At 34.0% G+C, this 14,801-nt stretch overlaps 1 protein-coding gene across 1 annotated transcript in view; it reads left to right on the forward strand.

Annotated features, from left to right (window-relative positions):
• Nucleotides 1–3,814: 3,814 nt before the first annotated feature.
• Nucleotides 3,815–14,801, forward strand: part of THEMIS (thymocyte selection associated) — a 160,061-nt gene continuing 149,074 nt past the window's right edge. The window contains exon 1 of the mRNA XM_060030534.1: nt 3,815–3,905. Coding sequence (XP_059886517.1) covers nt 3,815–3,905 — 91 coding nt within the window. The remainder of the gene's footprint in view (nt 3,906–14,801) is intronic.

Genomic DNA, 14,801 nt, shown 5'->3' on the forward strand with positions numbered 1-14,801 from the left:
GTCTGGTTCAGTCTCCTATGGAGTCACTGCTCCTTCCTCCTGGGTCTTGATGCACACACTACTTTGTGTGTGCCCTTCCAGAGTGGATTCTCTGTTTCCCCCAGTCCTGTCGAAGTCCTGCAATCAAATCCCGCTAGCCTTCAAAGTCTGATTCTCTGGGAATTCCTCCTCCTGTTGCCGGACCCCCAGGTTGGGAAGCCTGATGTGGGGCTCAGAACCTTCACTCCAGTGGGTAGACTTCTGTGGTATAATTGTTCTCCAGTCTGTGAGTCACCCACCCAGCAGTTATGAGATTTAATTTTATTGTGATTATGCCCCTCCTACCATCTCATTGCGCTTCTCTTTTGTCTTTGGATGCCAGGTATCTTTTTTGGTGAGTTCCAGTGTCTTCCTGTTGATGATTGTTCAGCAGTTAGTTGTGATTCCAGTGCTCTCGCAAGAGGGAGTGAGCACACGTCCTTCTCTTCCACCATCTTGAACCAATCTCTTTACTACCACTTTTTGCTTTGCTTCTCAGCTTCTCTCTTGGTGCCAACTACTAATCCACAAATGCCTTGAGGGGAAAAGAAGTGTAGAATATTGGAATCCCCTCACCTTGTGTTTCCTTGCCTTTCAAGATCTTGACTCTCAAGTCCTGACTGCCCTGATGGCTCTCTTGTTCTTTAAAACTGGTTTAAAAAAATTATCCACTTCTCAAGTTGTCCTTGGTGGAAGAGTTGGTCAAATCCAAGCTCATAGCCAGAAGCAGAAGTCCTTAAATATTTTTATTTTGCGTAAATAATAAGTGATCTTTGTAGATCCAGGACATTAATTTTTTATTTAAAGTATTTTTTCTATTTTGTTAAAGCTCGTTTTTAATTTATAGAAATATTTCCTATGTCTGTTGTCAAATTTATTAGTCTTTTCCCTTAAGACTTCCATTGATGCTAAGAAATAGTTCTTTCCTTACTTCTCCAGATATTTTTTTATTTTTTCCTTTGGTTTATTTTTACTTAAGTTTAATTTTTCAATTGATATAAATTTAATTTTGTTGCATAGAATTTTGGGAAACTTATTTTAAAAATTATTTAACCACTATTTGTTGGATGAAATATTTTTCCCTAGTGCTTTGAAATTTCATCTTTTTCATATAGTAAATTATTACCTATACTGTTGATCGAAATGAAAATGCAAAACATGAGAGCTGTGAGTTTCAGTTTTATTTGAGGACTTCTTGAGGACTATAGCCCAGGAGACAGCCTCTCAGATAGCTCTGAGGAACTTCTCAGAAGGGGTGGGGTGGGAGGTTAGCGTATATGTAATTCTGGAGAAGGCATACGTACAATCAAGCACACAGCTCAGTGGAAGATTGCTGCTAGTCATGAGGAACAGATATTTCAGTTAATGATTTTAGTACTCTTCTATGAATGGGAAGATGCAAGAAAATGAGTTCTTAAAATTTTCTCCTGAGAATATCTAACTATCTGAAGGCCTGTTCTGCCAGTTTTCCTGCAGCACCGACTGCCTCATTCCTGATCTCTGTGCTGAACTCCTTTCAGGATGTGTTGAAGACCAGCAACTGCAGTGGCTAATGACTCAGTTCTTATAAAACTGGGTGGTGAGGGACCGTCTTTAGTTGGCAATGCTTTGCTTTATGTCTGAATTCTCATTGATCAGACTATTATTACACCGGTAATCTGCTCTTTCAGTTATTAAACTTTAATAATTGATTTTACTACTTGGTTGTTCAGGGACTCTCTTATTATTCTTATTTGTCAAATTCATCTTGGCTGTTCATGTCAGGATTTCTTTGCCTACAGTGTCAGAAGTGATTATGATCCGAACTAAAGTAGTAATAGTGGAGATACAGAGCAAGAACAAAGTGAGTGTTATTGATTATTGCCACCTATAGTGCTTGAGGGGTTTGGAGGCTGGATATGGCATCTCCCCTGATGCAGCCTTCTGGCTTGAGAAAGTGAGAGAATTGTAGTGTCGTTAACTAAGATTGAGAGAAAGAAAGAAGCAGAATGTAACAGAAAGGGAAGATCATTTATTGAAAGAGCAAAAGCAGGAGTAGCAAAGACAATTGTAAAAGATTGGTAATATTTTGAAATAGCTTCTTTGACTAGTAAGGTAGAAAGTTGATGTGGGAAAATATTTTAAAAATCAAGTGAATCCCAGTTTGGTTTAGATATCAAATGAAATTTGCTGTGGTACCAGTTCTAACAGATGTACGATTTTTAAGGAGCAGTCCATAGCAGCTCTTTTCATATATTGAACCATGTGAGATACAGTTAGGCTGTAAACAATTTTTGTAGTCGATTGAAGGGCCTAAGCTTGGGAGAAGGGCTGCAGAAGGCAGACTGATCAAGTTTAGGAGGTTTTTGAGCAAAAAAGTTGCAAATGAGGAAGTAGAAGCTACTGGTGAAAAAACTATTGATGTGGCCTTATAAATTTTAGTTTTGTAAAGAAAGAAATGAAGGCAGGCAGATTATTGCAAGTATCAAATATGATTTTAAGAGCTGAAAGAGTTTTATAAGCTCTATATCAAAATAAGGCAGTGCTGTTTATTTTCTTAGATATTTACGTGAAGGTGGAGCTGGGATGTGCCCTGACCCTCTCTACCTGGCTATGTATGCTCTTTGCAGCCTAAGGCTAAAACAGTTTCTAGACAGGGAGCCTGGAGTCCAATTTATAAGGAGAATATGCAGCTTCTTAGCTTCTTTCACTGTATTTATACCAACCAGTGTTCTTTTAGTCACCCTTAAAGAGACTTTAAAAATATCACCTTGAACTGTATACTCTAGCTCTAAAACATTGTCTTATTTAAATACAAAGACTAGACAGTGGAAGATTTTTAAGAGATTTATTTTTATGAGGCTTTTCTTTCTGCCTTTGACTTTGGTCATCCTCACCCCTCCCCACTGCAAATTTGGACCTCATGATCAGAATTGTAGAATTTTGGCCTTGGAAGAAATGATACAACTCATTTGACTCTAACTTTTTCTCCATTAAATAAATGAGACAAATGAGGGACAGAGAAGACAAGGCTGATGTCACCTGTAAGTCAAAAGCAGAGCTAAACCCAGAAAATTCAGGTTTCCTAATAATGGATTTAGATACTTTCACTGTAGTGCGACGATTAGAAAATTAATATTAATTTACTGTATCACTTTGCATAGTGCACTCCTCCCCCACTCTCCTTTAATATTCAGTTTTAATGTGGAAGAGTAAAAGTGGTTTCGATCCCCTCTCTTCAGAGTATCAGATTTCTGAAAAGAGCTGACACAAAGCACTTTCGTAACCAAATTTAGTATAAAAGCCCTGAGAGTATGCTAATAAAGCACAGAGCCAAACTTTAGAAGTGAAGTGAAGAGATAAAGAATTGATACGGTGCCCTTTTTAAGATTAGACTTTAGTCCTGAATTCCTGTTCTTGCCTGGTTGACAAACCACAAGCAACTGTGACCTCAAACATCCTAGCCCCTACTTGAGATGCACACCTGGACCAGCGGCAGACAAAGAGAGCTACTTGTCAATTCTCGCTTTTTTGGCAGTGTCTGTTCAGATATGCTCACCACACCCCCATCCTGTTCTACTTCAATATCAGAAGGAAATGAAGCCACAATGAGAACTAAAAAGAGCTGTAACACCTTTTGTCCCCTGCCTCCTCACTGCCCTCCCTACACAGAGCTACTCCACCCAAGTCAGGCTCCAGTGTGACATTCCTGCCTGAGAAAGGAATGATGAAGTGAGACTACAGTTGCAGACAAGTGACACCCAGAAGCCAAAAGCTTCTGTAAGTACCAGGTCTGCACAAGACCCAAGCCAAAGCAATGGCATTGTCGCTGGAAGAATTCATCCACTCCCTTGACCTCAGGACCCTCCCCAGGGTCCTAGAAGTCCAGTCAGGCTTCTATTTTGAAGGTAAGCACCTTCCCATCTCTGGCTAGAAAGTGCTCATAAGGTATATACTCTGGGGAATTTTAGTGGAAAATTTTAACAGAATATATGAATTCTGTTAGAGGAAAGGTGGTCATCAGAGAAAGTAATTAACTGAGGAATGGTCGAGACCCAATAGTATTGGAGAAGGGAGAAATGAGATAGGACTCTGGGGGGTGGGTAGGGACTAGGAATTGAGTGAAGCTTCTTGGCCTTCAAATAGTTCAACACGAATGATGAATTATTTCTGCCTTTTCTTTGAAATTGGTTGTAACTCGAGTGAAAAGTTAAGTTTTCCATATCTATGTTTCTAGAATATAAAATACAGTTTTAAAAAAGCAACTATTAAAAGCACAGCATTTAGAAAGAAAAATTCACCAAACTCTTAACCACTTCTAAAAGTTGCTTGTATCAGCGCTTCTCTCACTCTGCAGTGGCCTAACTTCCAATTTCTTAAATAATGGCATTCTTATTTGAAGGTATAGAAGTTAATGTTTACTAATTACAAGATAATTTTTAAAGAATCTATGGCAGAGTTCTAAAGTCAGAGTTCAGCTAAGATTATTGAATAAGTTAGTGTGCTTTGGTGTAACTTACTGTATTAATTCAGTAAAAGAGCATTAAGACCTACAACACATACAACACATACCGTAGAATATTTAAGCAGTGGTTTGAATACATGTAAGACAGAGTCATTTTCTGGGCAAATAAGCATTTTTGGTTCCCAGAGTCATAGAATTGAGGCAGTAGTAGAGTTAAATACAGACAAACTACTGGGAAGATGAAGAATTTTTGGTAGGCAAATCTTTCCCTTTTATAGACAAAATAATTTTTTAGGTATTATATTATGAAATAAAACAAAGCTTGACAAATGTCAGACCCAGTTCACACACACACACACACACACACACACACACACACAAAAGCACACATACACACACCTGTAGGCAATGAATTGGTGCAGGCAGCCTTCAGTTTTATATAGACGGTTTTGTTTAATTCATTTGTAAATTGATTATTTTGAATCAGACCATATTTTTCCATATATATAATATCATGAAATGTATCTTTGTTCTTAAGCTGGCCGCAAGTCATTTTTTTGTCTCATTTTTTTGTGCTTTTGAGGTTTCTCATAAGAAAGTTCTTCTTCATGTTCGGTTTACAAAGATATTTTCCTATGTTATTTTATATCAACTTTACAGTTTTATATTTCACATTTAATTTTTAAACTGTGCCATGAAGGGGAGAGGAATCCAATTTTAGCTTTTTTCCATATAGTAACCACAATTTCCCAGCACCATTTACTAAGCTAGTTATCCTTTCCCCTTTGATTTGTGTTGCTGTCTTAAAATTATGCTCACATCTGGGTTGGTCTGTCTCTGAAATATCTCTTCTATGTCATTAGTCTGTATTTTCTCAATTGTGTTGAAGCATTATTTTTGTAACTATGGCTCTAGAATAATAGTTCATGTATAAACCAATCTCTTATTTTTACTCCTTTATTCTAAGTTGATGTAGCTATTCATAGACCTTTCAAACATGTCTTTAAATAAATCAACTGATTACCTTAAAAATCCAGTCTTACAAAAGAACATAGTCTCTCCATGTGTTCAGACTATTTTCATCTTTTAATACTTTACTATTATGTTATACCTCAATTAAGAGAAAGAAGCATACACCTTGATGAATTTTCACAAATTAAGTACATTCATGTAACCATCATGCTCAAGAAATAGAAAATTACAAGTATTCTGGAAGTTCCATCTTATACCCTTTCTCAATAATTATCCACATTCCTCCCCAAAAGTAACCATTATCATGAATTTTGCCCATTTATGAACTTTATATTAATGGAAAACTATAGTATATATCTTTTTATGTTTGGCATATCTGTTCAACATTATCTTTGTAAAATTAATCCATGCTCTTCTATATAGCTTATTTATTCCAGTGTGTATAATATTCCATTGGATGAATATATCACAATTTATTTATCCATTCCACTACTAATGGACATTTGGATTATTTCCAGTTGGAGATGTCAACAGTAATGTTGTCATGAACATTGTTGTACATGTTTGTTCACATGTGTATAGCATTCAACTGGGTGTATAAATGAGAGGAATTGCCACATCACACAGTGTGTATATGTTCAACCTGGGTAGGTAATGGAAAACAAGTTTCCTAAGTACTAATAGTTATACCACTTTACATTCCTACCAGCAGAATATGAGAGCTCTAATTAACCCATATTTTTGACAACACTTGATATTATCAATCTTTTTAAAATAATTGAGATTTAATTTAGATATAGCATTGTATTAGTTTCAGGAATACAAAATAATGATTCAATATTTGTATGTATAGCAAAATGATCACCACAGTAAGTCTAGTTAACATTTGTTACCACATGTAATTACAATCTTTTTCTTGTGATGGGGACATCTAAGATTTATTTTCTTAGCAAGTTTCAGAGCCTGGCTGTCTTCTCAAAAGACAATTATTTAATTATGTAAGTGATAAGCATTGGGCTTTAAAAAAATCTCCCTGATGATTAAAAATGCAGCCAAATTTAGGAACTACTACTGTAAAATTGGTTCTCCCATTTGTTATTAGCAGTGCATTGGTTTAGAGAGAATTCACATCATTTTAAATGAAGTCTTCTGATCCACGAACCTAGTATATCTGTCTAGTTATATGAATAGACCTCTTTTCACTTCTTTCAATAACATTTTATAATTTTTATTTGTGGAGTTCTTACATTTCTATTTCAGATTTATTCTTAGTTATTTGATTTTTTTTTTTTTTTTTTTGCGGTACGCGGGCCTCTCACTGTTGTGGCCTCTCCCGTTGTGGAGCACAGGCTCCGGACGCACAGGCTCAGCGTCCATGGCTCACGGGCCCAGCCACTCTGCGGCATGTGGGATCCTCCCAGACTGGGGCACGAGCCCGTGTCCCCTGCATCGGCAGGCGGACTGTCAACCACTGCACCACCAGGGAAGCCCAGTTATTTGAGTTTTTAAATTCCATTATAAGTGGTATCTTTTGAAGTTTTTATTTTTTCTTTGTTGTGTTTGTTGAATTCTAAGAATATATCTTTAGATTATTTTAGATTTGTTATATACACATTTAAGTTTTCTGTGTATATTGATTGAATCTTATTTCTTCTTTCCAATGATTGTACTTTATTTTCCTTCAGTTGAAGTACTAGCTAGTGCTTCTAGTATAATATTGAATAAGAGTAATGATAAAGGACCTCCTTGTCCCACTCACAACCATAGAGAGAAAGTTTTAATAATTTATCATTAAATATAATGTTTGTTTTAAAGAAGTTTCTAGTTTTTTACCAGTTTTTTAAAAAATCATGAATGTATATTTATCATGATAATTTTTCTATAACTTTTGTGGTGATAATATGATTTTTTACATTGATGTTTTTGAATGTTAAGCCATTTATTTGTGGAATAAAATCAATTTGGTGATATATCACTGAATTCAGTTTATTAGTTTTAAAGAACTTTTATATTTCTTTTAGGGTATGAAATTGGCTTATAAATTTTATATCTTATAACATCCTACCGAGGTTTTTGTGTTATGTTGAAATTATAGAACTTGGGTTAAGTCTTTTTCTCTCATTCTCAAGATATTGTATAAATTAGATGTCATTTTTTATTTAAATATTTAGTAGAATTCCAAATGAAGTCATTCTGAGCTGGGATTTCTAAAGTAGACATGTTTTTAATTATGAATTCAGTTTTTTAAACAGTAAGGTCTTCCCATCCATGAGCATAGTTTATCTCTCATTAAAACAAACAAACAAACAAACAAAAAGCTCATTTTTTGGATCATGTATTAGAATTTAAAAAATATGTCTCCATAGAGATCTTATGTATTCTAAGCTAGAATGCAGACACGTACACATACTATATTGCTATATTGATAGATATCGTATTTCCTCTAGTCTCACTGGTTACCACTGAAGTGGAAAAATGCAGGTGAGTATTATTAGCAGTACTGATGAACTCTCATTAATTCTCGTAGTTTATCTTTTTTATTTCTCTGGTTTTCCTAAATAGATATTGATGTCATTAGAAAATATCGAGTTGTGTCTCTTCCCTACCATGTTCTACAACTGTCCGTTTTTTCTTACCTTCATAGTATAGTCCAGGGCCTCCAGTACTGTGTTAAATAATGGGAATTCTGAATCATAAAGAAAATGCATCTAAAATTCCTCCATTAAGTGTAATGCTCTAGAACTGGTGTTTAACTATCACTAAATTAAGCAAGTTCTGATCTATTCCTTGCTTTCTAGGTATTTTCATAATAAATAGGTATTGAACTTAATACTGTATCATTGACTAAGATAATAACATGGTTTGGTTTCTTTAGTCTGCTAATGTAAATTACCTTTAAAGACTTTTCAAATTGAAGGATCCTTTCATATTATACATATATACATTTGAAATACAGTGTAAGAGTTTGATATTATATTTAAGATTTTTACATTTGATCGTAACTGAAATGAGCTAATAGACTCATCTACTATTTTAGATTCAAGATAACACTAGCTTTCTAAAATGAGCTACATAGATTTTGTTGTTTTCTATTTTCTGAGGTATTTGCAAAAACAGAAATGGGCTTTAAACTCTTCCTTTAATTTGGTAGAATTCTGTAAGAACTACTGGACATAGAATTTTTTGGAGGGAAATAAGAATTTGGTTTTGTTAAAATTCTCTGTTGTTTTGCTTCTCTCATTGATTTCTGACTTAGTCTTCATTATTTTCTTGCGTCCTCTGTTTGCTCTCTTGCTCCTTTTCTAGCTTCCTAGTTTAAATCACAGTCATTTTAAAAACGTTTCTTGCTTCTTGATAAGTGTGCTTAAACCTGTATTTTTCTCTAAATATTTCTTTGTTTCCCATAAATTTTGCCATGTAGTATTTTCACTCTTACTTAGTTCTAAGAACATTTTTTCCTTTTAAATCCAATGGCTATTTATTTTATTTACTGATATTATAAAATTTCCTTTAGCTGTTCTTTGCTTTTAATTACTAATTCTATTGTATGTTGTTAGAGAACAATAGTCTGTATTATATTATTGTTCCTTTGAAATTGATTCAGGCTTCCTTTATGACATGAAACACGTCCTATTTTGGAAATATTTCATGTGAGCTCAAAAAGCATGTTTTGTTGTTTAGTACACTATCTCCCTATATATACCAGATAGCTTGTTTTTAATTGTTTTGTTCAGATCTTGCTCTCACTGCTTATTTTTCTTCTGCTTTACCTGTCATTTTCTGAGAGGGTTATGTGAAATAGTCCTTCAGCAGTTCATTTTTCTAGTTCACTCCTCATTTCTTTCTATCTTTTGTTCCATCATATTTTTGAGGTTTAGTTGTTGCCATGTCCTTATGCTATGAGGGTTATATCTTCAACTCTATTCTTATCATCCTTTTCCCTATATAGCTTTTTATTAAGTCCTATTTTGTTTGATAATCATATTGCTACTCCAGTTTTCATTTGGAATATATTTTCCTAAGCATTTATTTCCATTTTTTTGGTGTCTCTTGTTTTAAGTGCAAGGAAACATATTCTTCCTCCTCTTGATGCGTCTCATGTTGGTGCAGGCAGTGGAACCAGGCTTCACCCATGCTGTGGTGATGACTCCATGACAGGAGATTTTTGGGGAATGGAGGTTTGAAGGAACTTGAGGAAGGCGACATGAAGTCATGTAAGGTTCTGTGGTACTGGATTGAATACTCCCAGATTACAACAACAATGATAATAGGCAGCATGATACACTCAATAGCATGTTGCTCAGACACGTATTGGATTGCCCTACCTCATGAGATAAGGCATAGATCTGTGTGTTATACATTCAGGACTTGGCCTCCTGACTGTTTACGCATGAGAGATGATTTCATGGTCAACTTACAACATTCAACATTTGCTTTGTCCCTCTCTTAAGAAAAAAAAGCTTCATCATAACCTTGAAAATTGATGTGAAGTGTTTTTTTTGATGTGAAGATCAATTGAGCTATTGTATATAAAATAGTTAGCAAAATGGCTGACCAATAGAAATCTTGCAGTAAATCTTAACTATTATTATTGTGATTACCATAATATTGGCATATTATGAGGAAAACTGATCAACCATTTCTAAAAAGTAAAACTAATTTGAATTCTGCTACTGCTGCATATCCCAACATAAGTTAAAATGGAGAAAAAATATTAAAAGTTAAAATATTAACAATAAAAATGCTCAAAGAAGCCACAGAAGAATATTAAACTAGGGACTCTAAAAAATGAAAACATCGAATTTATGAAATAGAAAACTTCCTTCTTGAAAAAAATTGCATAAATGTGGATGAAAGACAAACTACAAACTGGGAAAATATTCATAATATATATAGCAGATAGAATGTAAATATCCTCAGTGTATAAGGAATTTATTAAATAACAATAAACAAACCTGAATATAAAATTTTTAAATGGGAAAAAGATATAAAAGGCAGCTTACATGCCAGAATCATATAAGAATTTTCAAATTTACTAACAATAAAATACAAATAAAGCAATAAATCACTCAATCATTTCTTAGGTCACAGATATTAAAAAGATCCACAAAACCCATTGTAGGTGTGAATGTGCAGAAATGAGAGGAGGCACAGGCGGTGGGTGTGTAAATGGTTACAGACTTTTTAGGTCTCAACTGGGCAATAAGCATCCACATATAACATGTACATAAACATCTGACCTCTAGAAATTAACTTAAAATATAATTACAAAAAGCAAAAATGATTGTATTACAATGATCATAGCAGCATGTTTTATAGACAAACATCAAGTAAGCCTCAGCATGTACTAGCTTATATAAATTACAATAACACATTACCAAGCATTATTCAAAAGGCTAGAATCATGGAGGGGATGGGGTAAGCCGCTACCCTATTGGAGCTTATGTTCCAGTGGCTGGAACAAATGACAAACAACCCAAAGGTTTAAAATATACACAAGTACCATGAAGATCTAAATAGGTAGAGAGTAAAGCAAAGCGGAGGGAAGAGATGATCTTTTGATAGGGTGATCAGGGCAGATATCTCTGATGAGATGAAATTTGAGCAGAGGCCAGAAGAAACTAAGCTAATGAGCCTTGCACATTTCTGGAAGAACATTTCTGCTGAGGACAGAGCAAGTGCAAACCACATAACAGATTTCTTCATCTAATTAAGAAACAAAGAGGAGAGAGTGAGGATAAAGCAGAGCAATTGAAGGGAAGTGTAGTGGGAGATGAGGCTGAGGATGTGGGGATGTACAAATTTTGTAGGCCTTAAAGGCCATGGAACACATAATTTAGTACAGAGTGGGGCTGGGGAAGCAGGTGGAGACCTCTAAGATAAAATGATCAGGGAAGGCCACTCTAAAGAGCTGATTTAGTAGCAGAGACCTGAATGTTTAGAAGGAATCAGACAAGAAAATATCCAGGAGATGAGTATTTCAAACAGAGTGAACACCTAGTGCAAACATTTGGGGACCAAAAGGGGCTTAGTCTGAGGAAGAGAAAAATATCCCTGTACGTTGAACATACAGAAGAAAGCAGAGAGGAAATCTTTTGAGAAGAGGTTTAAGGAGTGGGCAAGAGCATTTCAAGGAGTTTAGATTTTATCAGTGCTAATGACCAGTTTGCAGCAAGAGATTGACAGGACCTGATCACCTTTTTAGGAGAATCATTGGCTGCTCTGGTGTTAGTGGGGCAAAAGTGGGTTGAGACACATTAGGACCATGTAATAATCCAGAAGAGAGATCATGGTGCCTTCATTCAGCTGGAAGAGAAATGACCAATTTAGGATATGCTTTGGAGGTAGAAATGTCAGGACTTGCTAATGGATTTGATATGAGGTGTGAGGAAGGGGTAGACTAAAGGATGCATGAGAGGACTTTGACCTAAATGATTAGATTTGTGCATTTGACAAAGTTATGAAGATCTGGGGAGAGAGAGTTTTGGTGGAAAAAATAAATTATATATAATTTATTTTTGTTTATAATATAAACCTTAATATATCAGTTTCTTTATTGATATTTATGGTCATTCTAAGGCATACCAAATAATTAAAATTGTAAGAGAATAAACTAAATATAAAATTAATAGTATTTTAAACAATTTAAATTTTTATTAATAATAAAACCCATTTTCTCTCACAAAAGTTAACTTTGTTATAACATATTAACTATTATTGAACATTATTGAAAATATTAAACATTTCCATTACTGAATACTTCAATATTTATAAAAATGTTGATTTAATATCGTGATAGAGTGATTCAAAGACATAGCTCTAATGTATTTATTTCAGTACTTGTAAATAATAGCTCTTAAAGATATCTTATAAAAGTCCAGTATACAGCATGTATACACCATATAAAATATAGGCTTAGGGAAGATTTATCATTAATGTTGGTGGCCATCAATCCATATGTGAAGTAACCTTCTTTATAAATCTGGTTTTGGCAGTTTCTTTAGACAGCAATTGTATGTAGCTGATGACAAGTTTGTACTAGGAATAGAAGTGTCATTCTGGCGTCTTCTTGATAGGGTCTGCAATTCTCAAATGTCTTTGTAGGCATCTTACAAAGTTATTGTCTATTTTGTGATAGTTGAAATTAGATTATAATAATTCTTAAAACAACCTTACTTGACTCATGTAAAATCCATTATATGGAAGTATTGCAAGTATATGAATAAATTAGGACAATTCTTTTAACTCTTATTCTTTTGGAATTCCCAATCTGTCTCAATATATTGTGGACTATACATGTCATATGACCATCTGATGTAGGAATAAATTAAGATTTCTTTATTATTAAATACTAATGGAGTTTAAAATTAAATTTTAGAAAACCTTTGTATTAAATATTAGTATAGGTTAATTTTGTTTATATAAAAATGAGTATGAATTGAAGGTCTAACATTTTCTTCTCTTATCTCACATCTTGTAAAAATAATTATCATAGATTTTTCTCTTTCTTTCAAGTACATCATAGAATTGGACTTCCCTACACTTTTGTGGCCATAGGACTTGCATTGGCCAATGTAATGAGAGCAGAGATAAGGTGTATCATTTTGGACTGATGCTTTAAGAACTAGTTCATAATTTAACATATTTCATCCTGGTAGATCATGTCAAAATGGAGCCTTCAACAGTCTGGGTCCCTAAGTAACTATAATTATTAGAGACCCTTCCCTCACCCACTTGAACTGGACATGTAATGAAATGAGAAATATACCTTTGTTACTTAAATCTCTGAGAATTTGAGGTTGTTCATTATCTCAGCATAACAAAATTTCCTACTGATATAAGTTATATTTATTAGGACTGGAACTGCACTTACTATCAGTTAAAAAAATTAGACATTAGATATTCTGGAGAGAGTCATATAATGCCAGGAAAGTTAGTTGGTTATAATGTTACCACATGTTTATGGAAAGGTGAGTTCGCCGCTCTGTATTCAGGAAATATCTGTTGCTTCTTTGACTATTCTGCATATTGCTAACATTACCATCTATTACTATTTACTTCATATATGGAACCAGTTTGGTGTTGACTTAAAAGTTTTGCAAAAACAACGTTTGTTTGCATTATGATCTTGTTCAATGAACTGGATATTGAAAACAATTCTATTTTTCTCTATAGAAATAATACGTGCACATGGCTAGAAAGTTAGACAAAGTAGAAGCACAAATATTCAATAACTTTATCAAATAGAGAGAAATATGATTAACATTTTGATGTATTATCTTCTAATTCTTTTAAAAGTATGAATTAACTTTTAAAAGGAGAAAAATTGATGCCACACTCTTCCCTTGGGTTGGCAAGCTCTTCAACCAGATGTCAACTTGGCTAACTCCTTTCTCTATGAGGCTTACCTAACCACCCTGTTTAATACTGCAAATTTTCTGTTCCTCCTTCGCTATATTCCCTATCTTCATTATTATATTCTTCATTTTTTTTTAACCAAAACACTATCTTCTTCTTATATATCATGTAGGTTATTATTTATTGTTTATTTTTCTATGCTTTCCCATTAGATTTTTCTTACAGCTTAATGGATGTATAATTTTTTAAACCATAAAATTCATCCATTATAGGTGTTCAATTCATGATTTTTAGTAAATTTATAGAGTTGTGCAACCACCACCAATTTTAGACTATTTCCATCACCTCAAAGAAGTCCCTTGAGCTATTTGCCAATCATTTTTGCTTACATTTCCAGCCCCAGGCAACCACTGCTCTGCTTTCTATCTATAAATTTGCCTTTCCTGGACATTTCATATAAAATAAATCACACAGTATGTAGTCGTTTGAAACTAACTTCTTTTACTTAGCTTAATGTTTTTAAGGTTCATCTATGTTGGAGCATATATTAATATTCTGGTGTGTTTTTGTTGCTAAATAGTATTTTATGTATGGATATACCACATTTTGTTTATCCAACACCAGTTAAAGGTCATTTGTATTATTTCCCTTTTGGAGATAACATGAATAATGTACCATTTTACGTTCCCATTTACAACGTATTTGGATTCCAATTTCTCCAAATCCTTACCAAAACTTGGTACTGTCTTTTGTATCATAGCCAAAGGTATCTCATTGTAGTTTTAATTTCATTTCCTTAATGACAAGTGATGTTGAACATTTTTTCCTGGGCTTATTAGGAATTTATTTGTCTTTTTTAAAATAAAATGTCTCTTCACATTTTTTGCCAATCTTTGTCCTCTTGTTATTGAGCTATAAGACTTATTTCTGTATTCTGGATATTTAATTTGCAAATATTTTCAGATATATCATCGAAAATATTTTCTTCCCTTCTGTGGCTTGTCTTTTC

The sequence above is a fragment of the Delphinus delphis genome, chromosome 14 (genome assembly GCF_949987515.2).
Source record: "Delphinus delphis chromosome 14, mDelDel1.2, whole genome shotgun sequence".
Classification (NCBI taxonomy): domain Eukaryota; kingdom Metazoa; phylum Chordata; class Mammalia; order Artiodactyla; family Delphinidae; genus Delphinus; species Delphinus delphis.